At 37.5% G+C, this 17256-nt stretch overlaps 2 protein-coding genes across 3 annotated transcripts in view; one reads left to right on the top strand and one right to left on the bottom strand.

Moving 5' to 3' along the window:
• Positions 1–16754, bottom strand: part of Smc4 (structural maintenance of chromosomes 4) — a 29716-nt gene extending 12962 nt beyond the window's left edge. The window contains exons 1-10 of the mRNA XM_034500008.2: positions 16539–16754; positions 15484–15621; positions 14323–14501; positions 13531–13722; positions 11961–12137; positions 5822–5986; positions 5294–5421; positions 3842–3982; positions 2961–3111; positions 808–972 (exon numbers count right to left, since the gene is read on the bottom strand). Coding sequence (XP_034355899.1) covers positions 808–972; positions 2961–3111; positions 3842–3982; positions 5294–5421; positions 5822–5986; positions 11961–12137; positions 13531–13722; positions 14323–14501; positions 15484–15616 — 1431 coding nt within the window. The 5' untranslated portion in view covers positions 15617–15621; positions 16539–16754. The remainder of the gene's footprint in view (positions 1–807; positions 973–2960; positions 3112–3841; positions 3983–5293; positions 5422–5821; positions 5987–11960; positions 12138–13530; positions 13723–14322; positions 14502–15483; positions 15622–16538) is intronic.
• Positions 16755–17058: 304 nt separating this feature from the next.
• The window catches only part of Ift80 (intraflagellar transport 80), a 107761-nt gene continuing 107563 nt past the window's right edge, over positions 17059–17256 (top strand). The window contains exon 1 of one of the 2 annotated variants that reach the window (XM_076932498.1): positions 17059–17199. The gene's annotated coding sequence lies outside the window, so the exon portion shown is untranslated. The remainder of the gene's footprint in view (positions 17200–17256) is intronic. The other variant, XM_076932499.1, reaches the window with a different exon arrangement.

Raw genomic sequence — 17256 nt, 5'->3', positions numbered from 1 at the left:
AAATATGAGTTTGTTAAATATGAAATATATTTTCAAGCTTAGATTGAAAATTGTTCTTCTTGAGTCAATTAAGAGAGCAAGGTCTACAAATAGAGTACTATTAAAAATAATTAGTATAAGTGGAATAGATTAAAATAGCCCATGTATAGTTTTCCATATATGCTATTCATTGTCTTTTCCTAATGTCATATGAGTTGTGAAGCTGGCATTAGCATGCTCATTTCTGAAACAAAAATGTAATAATTAGGGAAACATTGGACTTACATCTAGACTTCATACTGTTTCTACATTACCAGGTATAAGAACTATTCACAAAATTCCTTCAAATATACTTATGCTGAAAATCTGCATTATGGGAAGATTCCATTTCAGTTCCATTCAGTTTTATCATTAACAAGGGTTAAAGATACATAGAAAAAAGCCCCTTACTGTACATTAAATAAGAAACTTGAATGCTCAGAACAGCTGTATATCGAAGTATTTAACCTCACATTTCCTACAATTACAAATTTTTCTCTTAAAAAAAAAAAAAGTAGGGGAGCGTCAAAGATTATAGAGCAAAGCTTTAGGTATTTTAAACTCAAAGGTAAAACAGTCTGAAATAGTCTTCTTATGTAACAATAGCTTCACATCTAACACCTCACACCTACCTACTTCAGCCTGCTAGGCAGCTGACATTACAATACAGGCATGGAGCACTGTACTTGGCCTAAACTTATTTTGAGAAGTTCACCTTTGCCTGTCATTGCAAAAACAGTCTTCAGGTTAGGAAGAAGTCACCAAAGCCATCACTAACATACTCTTTACCTCCTTTTCTTTCTGAAGCCCCTGTGTTTCCTGTTTAAGGCTGTCCATGACCTCTTTTAACTTTTTTTCTTCTTTTTCTCTTTCTTTCTCAAGAGAGTTCTTCCTAGTTGTTGTCTCATTTATGATATTCTTACTCTTGGCAGGTATACTTTTCAGCTCTTCAACCTGGGATTATGAAACAAATTAAGGTTATAAAAATATATTCTGGAGGGTACTCAATACTAATAAATGTACCTAAACAACTAAGTATTTCTTAGGATCTCTATTGATAGTTATCTAGTGACAACACACTGAATTAGCTTGGCTTGTTTCCTCCTTCAACCCAATCCTAAGATCTTTAAGAACTACTTTCAACTGTTCAGAGGCACTATGTAAAGATTTTTATCTAAAATACAATCTGGTAGTAATCACATACCAACCTTTCATTCCTGAAAACGAATGCTTCAGGGCTCAGCAGCTAGGAGCACTTGTCACTCTTTCAAAGGACCTTACCCAGGTGTTCACCACTGCCTGTTATTTGAGGGAGATCCAATATCCTTTTCTGGCACACTCACACACACATTATTAAAATCCTTAAAATAAAAAGCTAAGGGCTGGAGAGATGGCTCAGCGGTTAAGAGCACTGACTGCTCTCAGAGGTCCTGAGTTCAATTCCCAGCAACCACATGGTGGCTCACAAGCATCTGTAATGGGACTTTCTAGTGTGTCTGAAGAGAACAATGGTGTACTCACATACATAAATCTAAAAAAAAAAAAAAAAAAAAAAAAAAAAAAAGCAAGCTAAGTCTTTGTAGAATTTGAGCATTATTCTATATCATTTCTGTTTTCCAGTATGTCAAGCTATAGTAAGTACATTTAAAAAATGCTTAAAGGTCAAGTAGAACCTGAGTCTTGGGTGTTGTGTATTTCTATCTGGTAAAGCTATGAACAAAGCTTGAGAGACAGCAAATTACTTAGCTGTCAGAACCAATGTATTTTTTTTTTTTTTTGGTTGTTTTTCTTCTAATTTTATATGTACAAGTATTTACTGAAGGTCTGTTTGTACACATGCATGCAATATGTGCCAAGAACAGATCCTCCGAGACTGGAGTTAATACTCAGCTGTAAGTTGACACTGAAGGTACTGGGAATTGTATGCAGGTCTGCCACAAGAGTAGACAGTGATCACTAAACTACCTGTTCAGGGCACAAAATTAATTTTTAAAATTTTAACTCCAGATAGCAAACTCTTTGCTTTTGCAGAGGCAGGTATTATTTTTAAAGTTTATGGGGAATGTTCAGACTGCTCAGTGAGTAAAGGCATTCACCACCAAGCCTGGTGAATGATTACATATTTGATCCTTGAGACCCACAAGATGAGAGAAACCAACTTCTTCAAATTGCCCTCTGACCTCCAGATGCATGCATAGCACACATGGGTATGCCGGCATACAAGTAAATGATTGGGGGGGGGGGTTTGTATGGTTATTGTGAGTATTTTTAAAAAAACTCTGTAATATCTACTAAAAGAAATATATCTTTAGTTGGGGCTGAAGAGATGGCTCAGCACTTAGGAGCACTGATTGCTCTTCCTGAGGACCTGGGTTCATATGGTAGAGCTCACAACTGTCTGTAATCCAGCTCCAAGTGATTTCACACCCTCAGAGACATATATGCAAGCAAAAATACCAATGCACACAAAATAAAAATAAGTAAAAAAAAAATCTTTAGTCATCTAGCACTCAGTAGGCAAAGGGAGAAGGATCTCAGTGAGTTCAAGGACACAGCCTGGTCTACGTAGGGAGTTCTAGGCCAGCCAGGGCCACTACATGGCAAGACCTCATTAAACAAACAAACAAACAAACAAACAAACAAACAGAATAGAAACACAAGACACCTAAACACCCCTTTAAATTACAATTTTAGAAATAATAAAACTACCACTAGCATCAAAATAGTATTGGTAATTAGGCGAATGTTCCCCCAACATTATTAAGTTCTAAAACTCAACGGATAGAATGTATCCCTTGGGAGAAATTGTGTTCAGGTATAAAATAGTTTACATTAAGCATCCTAATTCATTTTCTCAGGGAATCAAAGCCAAGTGAATTTGGGAAAAGAACTAGATCTGGTACTTAAGACATGAAAAATTCAGGATTTCTTCTAACACCTACCTTTTCTTTATCTTTTTGAAGCTGTTTCTCCAGTTTTTTGGCTTTACTTGTAGAATGTTTTAATTTTTCCCTAACTTGAACATCTTCCAAATCTAGCTGTGTAAATTTTTCTTTATTTTGTTCAATAAATTTTGTAACTTTATTGAGCTTCCTATCAAAGAGAGTAAATGATCAGAGATACAGTCTGGTATACTTCATCTACAAACATGTCAAAGCTTTTATAATTAAAATCTTAAAACTTCCAAGCTGATGTCCACTGATAGTTAAAGACCTTTTCTTTTTAATCATGAGAGCAATAGCTTTCTTGTGTTTCTAAGCTTGAAAGAAAATACTGTGGTATTTTTTATTTTACCCCCTGAGATAGGGTTTCTCTGTGTAGCCTTGGCTGTTCTGGAACTTGCTCTGTAGACCAGAGCTGGCCTTGAACTCAAGAGGCCCGCCTGTTTCTGCCTCCCAAGTGCTTTAACTAAATCTAGGCTCATTGAAAATTTGTCCCTGAAACTAAAAGTTAAAGAACTCACTTAAATCAAAGTACTGTTGTCTTTGAAGGTTGGCACAGAGTGATAACCTTTTAAAGTCTATCTAAAATAACCAAAATGTGATTTCTAAATTAAATTTGTAAACCATTAGGACTAATGGGTCAGATAAAATGCTTGTGCCTCAGCTTTGGATGTTATTAGGCCAGTAGAGGAACAGCATACCCTACAACATGACATCTAAGTTGGGCAATTGTAACAATGAGTTCAGTGCAGGGTGGTGGTGCCTAAAAGAACTGATCTATTTCCTAGGGAATGTATTACATTCAATGTGTTTGCAGTAATTTTACATGTAGCCATGAAAATTTGAATTTAAATACTCAATACTTTCTCAGAGATTATTACTTTTCTATATCCTTTACAGCTGAATTCTTAGCTTTCATTTCATTGGAAAGCACATTGCTCTTCTCAGTAATTTCTTTAGTATCTTCATGAATTTTTTCCTTTTGAGTCTTCATTTCAGCAATTCTATTTTGTAGATCATAACTAGAGAGGAAAATCAGAGAATGTAAAATGCCATTAGTAAACCAGCTGCTTCTAAAATATCATCAATTTATAGCAAGCCAGGGCTATGGGGGTGATTGGTAGGACTTCTGGCTTAAGGCTAGATAGAATTTAAGAACAAAATTAGTTCAGTTAATAAATTAGATCTAGCATATGAATTCAATAGTGTATAGCATTGTCTCATGTTTTTGTTTTTCATGATTTCAGTTTCTTGTGGTCTACCCTTGTCATCTGAAAATATTAAATGGTAAATTACAGAATAAGCAATTTTAAATCGCACACTGACTAGCACTATTAATCTTCCCTTTTATTCAGTATAGTAACATTGTATATATCAACCTTATAGTCACTTAGTAGCCTTACTGGTTATTGGGATCAACTATAAGGTATCATTATGCCTTTGTTCAAGTAACTCTTGCATTTCCTAATAATGCAAAAGGCATACATGAGAGAAGGGGCTGAGGAGATGGTTCAGTAAGAACATTTGATTTTCAAGCATGAAGATCTAAGTATGGACTTCCTGCATCCACGTAAAACTGTACAGCAGCATGGCTAAGTGTGATGTTAACATCAGCACTGGGGTGGGGGCACAGTGGTACAGTGGCAGAAATAGGAGGATCCCAAGAGCTTTGTGGCTAGCTTGCCTGGCTGGGTCAGTAAACTTCTGCTTTAGGTAAAGACCATATAAGGGAATGAAGTGAAGAGGGAGAGAGGAAGATAGCCACATCTTGCTCTGGCTTTTATATGCACACACATGTACACGTCCATGTCCATACATTCGCACCAAAAACCCCAAACCAAACCAACCAACCAAAAACCCACCACAGAATAGGGAGATAGAGATTAGAAGTGCTTGCAGAACAAACCTGATGACCTGAGTGTGAGATCTGGAACCCCCTAGAGGAAGTTGCCATCCTATCTGAGTGAGTTAGTACTTACCTACCCTTGCACAGCAACTAAAACAAAAGAAAAATCACACGAAAGGGCAGAATTAACTGTGACATTTTGGCACTTCTATAGGACATAAATGAAAATAAATAGTACATTTAAAGATTTGATACTACCTGTGATTTCTACTAGGTTCTAAATATTAGCCCTTAATGAGGGGGTTAAATACATGCAACATGTGTCCCCACTCCCACTATTCATAAATGGTATAAACTACCTTTCACTTTAAAATATAACACTAAAAACTGAGTACTGAAAGACTTTAGAAAACTGTAAGCATTCACAATATTATAGGGAAAAAGGCTTTGCTGCTTAGACATGTATAAAGTTGACCAGAGTACTTACATGTAGTATTGACAGATGTGATTCGTTTTCTTAAATATTTCATTTTCCAGGGTAAGGAACTCAATGGCTATGTTTTTCTCTCCTTCTAGTGCATCCTTCTCTTTTTCTACCATTTTTACTCTGTTTAACTACAAACATTAAAGATTTAAAACATTTCATATGTAAAATCAATTTAAAACATAAACACTAAATAAAAGCATCTCATGCAAAGGTTAATAAAAAAATAGAGGGTTCGATAAAAAAAAGTTCTGTTAAGTATGAACTATAAAACAATAGTATTCAACTTAGTAATTCAGTTGATCTGCTAATAAGATGTTCCCCGCCACTCCCGCACCCCTCTTTGAGACAGGGATTCTCTGTTGTAACCCTGACTGTCCTGGAACTCAATCTGTAAACCAGGCTGGCCTCAATATCTGAGATCTGCTTGCTGCTGCCTTCCAAGTACTGGGATTAAAAACATGTGTAACTACTGCCTGGCTAATAAGACAGTCTTCATCAGCAAAAAATGTCTACTGAAGATTCATTTACCTTTTCTCCTCTGTGTTCATTTAATATTTCAACTCTCCGACACAAGACTTTAATAGGTTCATTTAGCCGTCCACAGCCAATTATATCTTCTAAATACTCAAGCATACCCTCATCATGTTCAGTCTGGCCTTTCGGTTTCATCATAGCAATCTGTTCAACTTCACCCTTTAAGAAAGTCACATTCATACTCGTTGTATACATACAGCAGCTAAATCTCTTCAGTGAGAACAGGGTAATCCCAACTAAAGGATACTCATCAAGTAGGTTAAGGATATTTTATGCAAGAAGTCTAAAATAATATATAATATATATTTAATACATACCCACATATATAAACAAAGGTGACCCATCTAGTGTTTTTAAGTAAATAAATTTTTCTGTCAAGCACAATTTGGTATGCTACCAATTATTATTAACAATTTGCTAATTAGTTTTCATTCTAAAAGAATTTTTCAAAACATCTTTTCATGAATGTGCATAAGGAACCTGACTGAGTGCTTATAGTTTCACTCTATATAGCAATCTAATTTCTCTATAAACCTGATATGAGTTTAACAAGGGACCCACTCCATAAAAGATGACTAAGTGTTCTGATTTTTTTCAACTGAGAGTCTTAAATGGGAAAGGAAATTATCTTTCCCTCTAAGTACCCTGATTAGGGACAACAAATAGCATTGTTACATGCTATACAGGAAATCTTCTGTTTGTAATCAATCAATCAACTTTAAACTGTAATTAAAATCTTTGCTTAAAAAGGAAAAAAAAAATCAACAAACAAAACCCTACAAAGCAGCACTATGGCTGATTTTCAGGTAACCTATTAACTTGAGTGAAGACAATTTTGTAGGTCTTTTGTTCTGTAAGCATTGTAACAGCAAAGGAATAGGCAAGTAAGTGGGAGATGGGATGGTCAGGAACAGACTTATTTTTAGCTAAGTGGCAAAAAAAAAAAAAAAAGAATTACATACTAAGATATTTTAGTGATTCAATTTTTATCAGTGTATAACTGAACCTTAAAAATTAGGCTAACATTTTAAAATTTACTCACTGGCAGGTGAACTTTGTGTTGATTTTTAAGACAGGGGTTCTCTAAGCAGTCCACGCTGCCCTTGACCTTGAACTCTGTCACTGCCTACCAAGTGTTGGATTCAAAGTATGCACCATCAAACCATGCTAACAGGTGCTCTTTTTAATAGTTTTATACAGTATCGTAGTGCCAATACTCTGATGATCTAGCAGCACCACATGACCACCAAGCAGAGTGAAACTGTACACCAAACTGCCTATATGCATGCTAATTCTGTAGTATATAGGTATTTATGCAGAGAGTACTTTCCTGTCAGTTTTCAAATCCTTGCATCAACAATTTAAGTTTAGTCAGAATCCAAACCTGAAGTATGCCCAAAGCCTCAGATTATAGTAGTAACTTTAGTCACTGAGAACACATATTCTAATATATTATTTAATTCATGTTGAATATCTAAATGTTTATTTTAAATGAATAAAATAAGAAAAAATATGCCAAAATAACCCATATTTGAGTCAAATGACCACAAAGTATTAAGTCTACTTTTTCAAATAATCAAAACCTGAGGTCCAGTGAAACCATAAATACAAGTAAAAATATTTGGATAGTACCACATGTTTCTTGCCCCCCAAATTTTTGGAAGGTGTATATAGTTATGAAGAAGCAATCAAGCTTGAGAGAAAGCATGGTAGTTGTTTCCTTTTGTTATCTGCTCCTTTCAAAATAAGATGAAGGATGCAGCGCTGATTTCCTCCCACTCCAATCAAGTTGCTGATTAAAGACAAGTTCATTTATAAATTAAAATAATTCTATTTCAAATCTCATGGGATAATGTTTTAAATTGTATTATACTGTATTCTGTTTTTGTTTCCCTTTGAGACAGGGTCTTTCTCTGTAGCCCTTGCTGTTCTGGAACTGCTATGTAGACCAGGCTGTCCTTGAACTCACAGAAATCTGCTTGCCTCTACCTGTTGAGTGCTGGGATTAAACTCAAGCACTACCACCCCAACCTGCTATTGCATTTCTTTAAAGACTAGACAGTGAATGAATAAGGCACTGTTAGGTCTTTAATTAAAAAAAGAACTCCTGTGGCTTAAAAAAATCATTATCTTATGTATGGGTTGTAGTGTTGGCAAGTATGTCTATGTGCCACATATAAGCAGTGGCCCCAGAGGACAGAAAAGCTATCAGATCCTCTGGGACCGGAGTTAAAGATACTTGCTACTACTCTATGCTTTCTACTATTTCCATTTTATGCCATCTACTGTGTAATCTGTGGAGTGACAGAAAAGTTTTTTTTAAAAACCTAGCTCATGTGAAATATTTTAAAGTAGTAAACTTAGTATATTTCTGAAATAATTAAAAACATTTCTTTAAAATTGTGTGTTTATATGCCCACATGAGTGCAGATGCCTATGGATTTCAAAAGAAGGTGATGAATCCCTCCAGAGCTGGAGTTACAAGCAGTTGTAAACTGGATGCTGAGAACTAATCTCAGGTCCTCTGTAGTTAACAGCAGTAACCCCCAAAGATATCTCTCACCACCCAGAAAAAAATATCATCAATTTGAATTTAAAAGGGATACTCTTTCGTACCAAGGTTACAAATCACAAACAGTAACAGACATTTCATGTTGTCATGTCATACCTGAAAGCTAATAAAACTTCATACACCCGCATATATGAGAGTGCTGGGGCTGGGCATCTACAGCTTAAAAATCTAAGAGGATGGCAGAACACACCCCAAACCCTAGGGAAGTGAAACAAGTCCTTCTATTTTCACTGAAATACAGGTAGGGAAGGGGTTGAAGAAATGGCTCAGCAGTTAAGAGCACTAACTGCTCTTGTAAAGGACCCAGGCTCAGTTCCAAGCTCTGATCTGGTGACTCACAACCATCCAGTTCCAGGGGTTCTGATGCCTTCTTCTGAGCATCTTGGCACCAATCATACACATGGTACACAGGCGTACATTTAGGAAAAACTCTTATATACATTAGCTATCAAACCAAGAGCCTCATGTCTGCTAGATGACTACCATTGAGCAACATTCCAACCACTTGTGCTTTTTCTGTCTTGCCTAAATAACTTTCACTTTCCTGCTTTTACTGCACTATCCGTTAACTTCTTCCTTCCTCAAGTACATTTTACTTTTAATTTTTCAGCAAAGGGACAAATAATCAAATTACCAATGTTAATATCTGTTTAAAGTATACAAGTAAAAAAGAGAATGCTCTCGTTCGTGGTTAGTTCTCGGATCTATTCTGGGTGCTTAGGGGCAGCTTCCTAGCTTGGTTTTCATAGCTGAGACACTGGATCAGATACCTTTGGAAAACTGAGGTATTTATTATATTAACTCAAAAAAATTCTTTTGAAATTTAGTCACAGACTTACTCGCTTTTTTCTTTATTTCTACAGATTAAGAGACTACAACAAATACATTTATTTACATGTCATGCCAACTCTAAAAGTATATTAAAAACACAAACAACTCAGATCTAAGTTAACCCATTTTCCAAAGTAGAAAACAGTAACAAAAATCATTTGTTTCACTTCGTTATAAGAGACGAAAACCATACAGAATTAAAAACTGACCAAATCAAAACTCTGCTTTTAAAGGAATTTACAAAACCACTTTCAACACAGCAATTTATTAATGTAACTTTGAAGGGTAACAGAAGCATAGGATTATCATTTCTCTAACCCAAATGGAACAAAATCATCAACTAATGGAGCAAACCAGTAAAATCTAGTACCTATGAAACATAACAGGCTAATAAAACCTTTCTTGTTTGGACCAATGGTCTTTAACATCACAAAGCCTCTCCTGTAACATACAAAACTATGTAAACCAAGGGTCAACCAACTATGTGACTACTTTTGAAGTATTCATGCCCATGTACCTGTCCATAAGGATAAGAAACAGCCTTTATCCAGTTTTAGACTACTCTTTGCACAGTGCCTCATTAGAAACACATTTAAATAGGGAGTGAAACTTGGATCTGGATACTAGGGATGCTTACAGAAACATGAATCCATAAATAGTATAAAAGCCTTTTCAATTTCTAAAAATTAGTTCATTTTAATCTTAAAAATTTGTTTTTCCTAAATTTAGATTACATTATGATATCATTATCATTGCCTCTGCATACTTGTATCTTGGATGCTGACACTATCTTCAATTTTCTAGCCTCCCTAACCATGGGTAACATTTGAGACAAATGTTAGCAAGGAGAGAATGAAATAAAAGCTACAATATTACAATACTACACTTACCTTCACATGCTTTAAATCTTACTACTAGTTGAAGAATTAAAGATTTTGATAAGAAGCTAAGAAAATCTCACAGAAACTACTTCCACTTTCAAATTTAATAGAATTCTGAGTTCTATCTAGTTGCTAAAGTTCTTATTTAAGGTCAACCAAAACAAACTGAATTTGTTAATTAGAATGTTTAACTTAGTATTCTTTGGAAAGAATAGAAACGTTTAATTTTGAGAGATAAGGGTTCAGTTAGGAGGACCAATAATCATCTTAAGTACTCTAGATGCAGGTTTCAATATAAACTCAACAACTTATTTCTTTAGGAAATTACTTATCAGCTTCCTTGATTAGCAAATTATGTAGCAGTAAGTTGTACAAAAACTTAATAAGACCTAAAATATAGTCTATTTTGTACTGGCATAAAACTGATCTCAGAATAAAATTAAACCAACAGCAAAGAATAAACCAAAGATTAGTATAATTCCCTGCAAAATTGTTACCACCATTAAGTTTAAGATTATAAAGGAATGCAACTCTTTATCCAGTTAATTAAGCCAAAGTTCTGAAAATGGAAATCTACAAAACAGTACAATTCATTTAATAAACAAAGCAAAACACCTACAATGGTATAAGACTACATCTATATAAATCCAAATCTTATTTACATGTATATCTACAACTGATTTTTTTTCAATATTTATTTTTAAGTAATACTGGTTTAAGTACTGTAAATGCACTGTTCTGATAGCTAAGGAGTATTCTAGAAAATTATCATCTGTCTTTTATACTGTGTATGCTTCAAATCATAATCCCTTAAGAATATAATGTAAAATTTGTGAAAATTATAAGGTCGTGGGAACACTTAGTTACTACAACAAAATCTTTTCTATCAAATCGAAATCCCTCTTTAAGATAGGTAAGACAGGTAGCCTGAGATATGCCGCATTAGCAGCTGTCTCTGCAGAACAAGCAATCTCTCTTTTTAAATTTTATTTATGCTCTTAGTAGCTTGGGATAGTACAAAAAAAAAAAAAAAAAAAAAAAAAAAGATGATGATGTCAAATTAAAACACAAGCTTCATAATACCTAACAAGGCTATATTAAAAAAAAAAAAAAAGGAAGACAAATTTTTCCTTCTGTAATACTAGCAGAAAATAATTTTACTTCCATACTCACACCAAAATTGGAAAAATAAATAAAAGGGAAGAAACAATAATTTTAAAAAAAAAAAAATACCGGGAACCTAATGTTTATACTTCTAAAAAAGACTTCTCTAAGAGTTGATACTAATAGAACTGGTTTAAGAAAGTAGGCCACTGTAAACAAATTAAACCTACCATGAGTAAACCTTTATGCAAGTATAATAAATGTTAAAAATATTTTATCAGGTACCCAGGAAAATTTGTTGTGATATCAAGTATATGGTTTTTATGTCAGAAAAATGACAATAAACAAAAGGGACAGACCATCCAAAGATTTTATCTAAAACGTTAAAGGGAAACGACAAACAGAAATGAGTTGCTATATCCCTGTCACACTAAAGCAGCACAATAATATTGGTGTTTAATATTGATTTCACTACGCCAATATTTACGTGCTGCTAGAGTGGAACAAGTATGTCAGATATCCAAACATAATACAAATGTGACGGTAACAACAGAATCTTGAATGAATTTCCTTAAATTTCTAGAGCAGCAAATAATGATTCGCATCTTGACTGTAGCATGTAAACCATGATGTGCTGCTACAGTACTTTAAGGTTCCAAAGACAGGACTCATCGAACAGAACAACACCCTTTCAAGCTTTAGTATAAACCAAGAACAAGAACCTTGGAAGAATTTCTAAACTTACCTGCAAGATTAAAAATCGATTATGGTCTAAATCAATCCCATGGCTTCTAAGAAGATTTCCAACATCTTTAAATGTCCTCTTCTTCCCACTTATATGATAGACTGAAGTATTATCTCTGTAGGCTGTTCTAGATACATAGAAGTTGCTGTCAGGAAGGACTTCATAATCATCCCCTTCCTGTTTGTAGGAAAAACAGAACCAGAAAACTGTTGGTATTAAATCATAGGTTTGATCCAGATTTCATTTACTTTATACTGAAACTAATGCAATGGATTAAATATATTTTTTCTTGTATTCTTTAACAGATTCATACATGTATATAACGAATTTTAGTCCTTTTCACCTATTACTAGTTTTATCTCCCCTGAATTAAGTATGACCATAAGCTGACAACCATTTTAAAATGGAATAAAAAATAAATTAGCTTTACAAAGGACTAGATACCTCTCCAAGTTGGTTTTTTTTGTCAAAAATTTCTAAAAGTTTAAACCAAATAAAAACTTCAGCCTCAAAGAAACCAGAAAATATATCTGAATAAGAGCCAAGGAAGGTGACAAGAACCTCAGAGTATCTACAACAACCCACTCTACTTAAATAACCTTGATGACTGGTTAAAAAGCTTCAGGAAGAAATGATTTAAGGAAAATATTAAGGGGAAATACTTTTCTGGTGGTGGTAATGTTGGGGAGTAAAGGTGTGGGTTACTCAGTGTATATGTGAGAGAGTGTGTGTGTGCGCGCGTGCGCGCACGCAGGAAGACAGGATTCCTTTTGCACTTTCCTGAACACCATCTCCTATCATTAACTGAAAGTAAAACAAATCATAAGAATTCACAATTATATCCCTAATAAAGGAAATCAAACTATAAATCTATTTTTGAGTTAAAGTTCATTTATACTTAAAGGCTCTGTGTCATATTCAATTTTAGATGAATCAAACAACAGGTATTGGAATAATATCTGACTTACTGGCAATCTATTTTCTAACTCATGTACAACAGAATGAACTCAGAAGCAAAATTATGAGAGATGCTTCTGTGTAATTAAATTTCTTTATATTTAAATCACCTCCACCAGCATCCAATCATCTGTTACTTTATCATGTGCATTCATTTTTTAAGGTTCTTTCCAGTTGCTTTTTGAATCATGGATTTTCTAAGCTAATAATTAAACAGATGCCTGTCTCCTACCATTTCAAAAAAAGCTTGGTAGTTTAGACCTTAGAAAATTTCATATCTCTCTCACACACAGCTACTAATTATTACATTTTAGAGTCAATTATTACATTTTAAAAATTAAAATGTTTATCCTAAAGCAAAAAAAAAAAAAAATGTATAACTTTTAAAATGAAGCCCATATTTATAGTGAATAAATGCTTAGTTAGCACTCAGGGTCCTCTAAATCAGTCTTTTTCCAAAAAGTTGAAGTAAATATGGACACAGAAGCAAAAAACATTTCTTTTGCTTTAATTACACACAAATGTAAAATAAAGAACAATTCAGGTCTACAATAACAAAATGTGGCATGTTTCCTTTTCTTGCTTTGAAGTAGCAAACAGAAAATAATCTTACCTTATCAATTATCTTTTGAAAATGAACTTCTACAGTACAACTTTGAATATCCTTGTGTTCATCAGAATTATGTATTAGTACTGACAACTTTTTAGACCTTATTTTTTGTGCTCGATAGCCAAACACAAAAAGCATGGAATCAATAACATTGGATTTTCCACTGCCATTTGGTCCAATGATACAGGAAAAGCGCTGCATAAAAGCAAATTTTTAAAAAATTTAAAGTCACACTTATACTAATTTAAACTACTCCATAACTTAATTTATAGCAAAATTTAAAGGTATTTCAAAATTTTCATTATTAGAAGATAAATACTTTTTGGCTCTTTCTCATTATAAATAAAAGCAGTTTATTAAGAAAAGGAAAGCACTCCGAGAACAGGAGTGAGCTAGTGATCTAAAGAAAAAGTATGCACTCCAAAACCCCAATTTGAGTTTTTTTTTTTTACATCATGTTCTTCTTCTCCAGCACAAGCTTTACCATCTTAAATCAAACCATATTAAAATTCTAATCCCAACATTTTACAGAACTCATTATCATTAGTACAGTCAATCAGAAAACATTCCCTTCTAAGAAAAACAGAGTCCATTCAATATGCAAACATAATTGCTAAAGATATACCAAAGATAACAGATAAAGCAAAACTAATTCCTGTTGTTGAAATCATAGGCAACATACTGTCTGTGCATCTAAGAGTATATATTTCTTTGTGTGTAAATCGTCAGGACCGTTAGAAAACTGAAATATCTTGTAATAAAGATGCATTACAAGTTATTTAAGTAGGCAAATACCTTATGGAAAGGTCCCAGAATTTTCTCTCCAGCATAAGACTTGAAGTTTTGGTTTACAATATGAGTTATCATAAGACGAGGAGCTCCAGCTTCACTGGCCATTGCTGGAGGTGGGGGTGGAGGAATACTATTCAAAATCTCTTCTAAACTTCTGTTATCAAGCTCCTCACCTGGAGTCTCTAGGTTAACGGAAAAGCAAAGAGGGGAAAGCCTACATTAGTGTAATTAGTTGGAAGTCAGTTGCCTGCTAGCATTTACAGAACATAATGGAAGAATGTTACTTATGAAACCTAGGAAGTTATCTTCCATACCAACATCCTAAACTCATGGGGATTGATAATCCTTCAGATTACTTTTATAAAAATAAAATTTGTGAAAGAAATCAGAACTGTCATAAAATCTGGTACAACTACACTGTATTTATTAGAGGAGTCAAAAGTACTGTACGATAAAGAAAAACCTTGCAACAAACGGATTCCCCGACGCCTGAAACAGGAGATGCAACTCTAACAATCGAAAATCCAACTCGCTACATGGTTCAGCACTTAAGAAACTCACAAACTTCAGTAACATGGTCACAGGAATTTCACAGTAGCTCTTAATTCCTACACTTAGAATGCTTCGAGCTCTCGAATTATACGTTCTCTTTAAAGGCAATCTAACGGGCCTAGGACCCAAGTTTGGTTCGCAGCATCCACAATGGGAGGCTCGAGACTGCCTATAACTAGAGGTTCACGCCCTCCACGGGCACCTGCACTCATGTACATATATATACCCAACACAGACACCCTTTATAAAGTAAAAATTAGTATTTCACCCCAAAAAGCAATCCAACAGTAAATGGTGAGTCAAGCAACTCCATATCACATACAGTCCAGTCTATGGGCGCGGAGGCGCTCAGCAATTTAGGGCTGACCATGCCGCTTTCAGCGGAAATACGAGAAAGATGTCAGTGCTACTCCAAAACACAGAAATTAACACTTAAGTTTTGCACCCATCCTCATCCCTTCCAGAACCGTTACAGCAAACTGCATGGAATTGCTTTGAAAACCACAGAATGGCTTTCCGGAGCTTCCAAAGTCAACCTGTCGCCTGCGCCTCGCCAACCTCAGTGGGTTTCCACTGGCTTGCGACGCACCCCGATCCTGGCCAGCCACTCACCTGCAGCTGCGGCGCTGTCCGCTCCGCCGTCCGGTTGCTCCATCTCCCCTTCGTTGTGGGCATCGTCCTGGGAGGGCGGCGGCCCTTCCTCCTGATGGCAGGCAGTGGAGGTCTTGGTGCCCTTACGCCGCATGGTGGCTGCGGCAGGAGAGAGTCTGGAGTCAGGTCGGTCCGCAGCTCGTCGCCCAGGCCCCGCAGCAGCAGGACGGGCTCCGCCCAGGACCCACCCGCCACCGCGTACGTCGACGCGGCTAGCAGGTAGCGGGTCCCGAGGAAAGTGGCCACTAGGAACACGGCGGTGGCAACCCGACGGGGCGGGTTTTCCCACGCCCCAGGTAAGTGGGAAAACCTAGCCGCGCCTGCAAACGCGCTCAAGGCCACCCGGCCCCGCGGAGCCATCTCTCAAGAGAAGGACATCTACTGACAGTCTCCTGCCGTCGGGGCTGGAGAGTGAATGCGCTTGGAATCGGAGAGAGAAGTTCGTCCAGCTTCGGGTCTGCGTGGCTACTCTCCAGAGCAGCGGCGCCCGCCCGGGCGACTTGTCACTCCCTCCCTTCCCCCCGCCATTTAGGTCCTGATGCCCGGACGGCCGGAGGAGTCGAGGTCACTTCTCCTCACCGCCCCAGCGGAGGGGATGGCCGGAGCCGGAGTCACCCGCCATACACTGCTAAATTGGGCTCTGGCAGCGTCTGCTCGGGTTGGGTCATTTTCCGGGATAGTAGGGGTCTATCCCTCCCGGGTCCGGGGCGGAGTCCCGATGGACGGTATAAGCCGTGCCAAGTCCCCAGGAGAGGCTGAGTGAGACTGCAGTCCCCTAGGGAGACGGGACGGACCGGCCTGGGGGAGGGAGGACGCCCTGGCCGAGACAGGCTCGCAGCCTCCCCCAGGAAGAGGCGCTGGAGCCGCCGCCCGAGGGGGAGGGGTGACAGGCAACGGAGCTCCCCGAGCCGCCTCCGCCGCACTTGGCCGCTCCGGCTCCAGGCCTCTGTGTTCCCGGCGCCCGCGGGACAGGGAGGAAGAATGTGACAACCTCATCTAGAAAAGAAGTACTTCACCTGTCGGTAGGTCCAATCCGAGCAGGGCTGAGATCGTGGGACAGCCGACCCCCTGCCTCGCTCCTACCGGTGTTTCGGCTCCGGGTCCTTCACTCGAAAATGGCGCCTAAAATCCAAACTCGAACGGAAATTCGTTACAAATGCGCGCAATGGTTTCTGGGACCCGCGAATTTGAAAAAAAGTGCGGCGATTCCCACCGCCATCTTCGGGCCGTTCGAGCGCATGCGCGGGCTCTATCCTGGCGAGAGGCGTGAGGGGGAAGTTTCGACTGGGAAGGGAGAGCCCGGCGGGCTAAGTCTTTTCTTTGTTCTTTAACAGAAATAGAGTCGTGGAGACTACAGCCTTTCGCACTTTTAGAACGACAGCATTTGAAAAACTGACGAAATTTGAAAAAGAAGAAAAAATACCAAGCAGGGTCCCGCCCACAGCTGTAGGCGGGGCCCAGTTGCCCAATAACACCTTCCAGTGAGAGGGCGGGCTCGGTTAGGGGCGGGGTCAAGAGCCTGCTCGGGTGACTGGCACCTGGCAAGTATCGCGGGAACATGGCAGGGGGAACGCTCACAGCGCTTAGAAATCACTATGGTGACGGAAAGGTCGGGAGGCTATTTGGTAACTGGTCTGAGCTCTGAGAGCAGTCGCCAACGCTTTCCTGGAACTTGAGGTAAATTTCATCACCTCCAGAGCCTTAGAAGAAAGGGTTTGGAAGCTGTAGCGGTCA

This window comes from Arvicanthis niloticus, chromosome 4, assembly GCF_011762505.2.
Source record: "Arvicanthis niloticus isolate mArvNil1 chromosome 4, mArvNil1.pat.X, whole genome shotgun sequence".
NCBI lineage: Eukaryota > Metazoa > Chordata > Mammalia > Rodentia > Muridae > Arvicanthis > Arvicanthis niloticus.
This window is presented reverse-complemented; position numbering and strand designations above follow the sequence as displayed.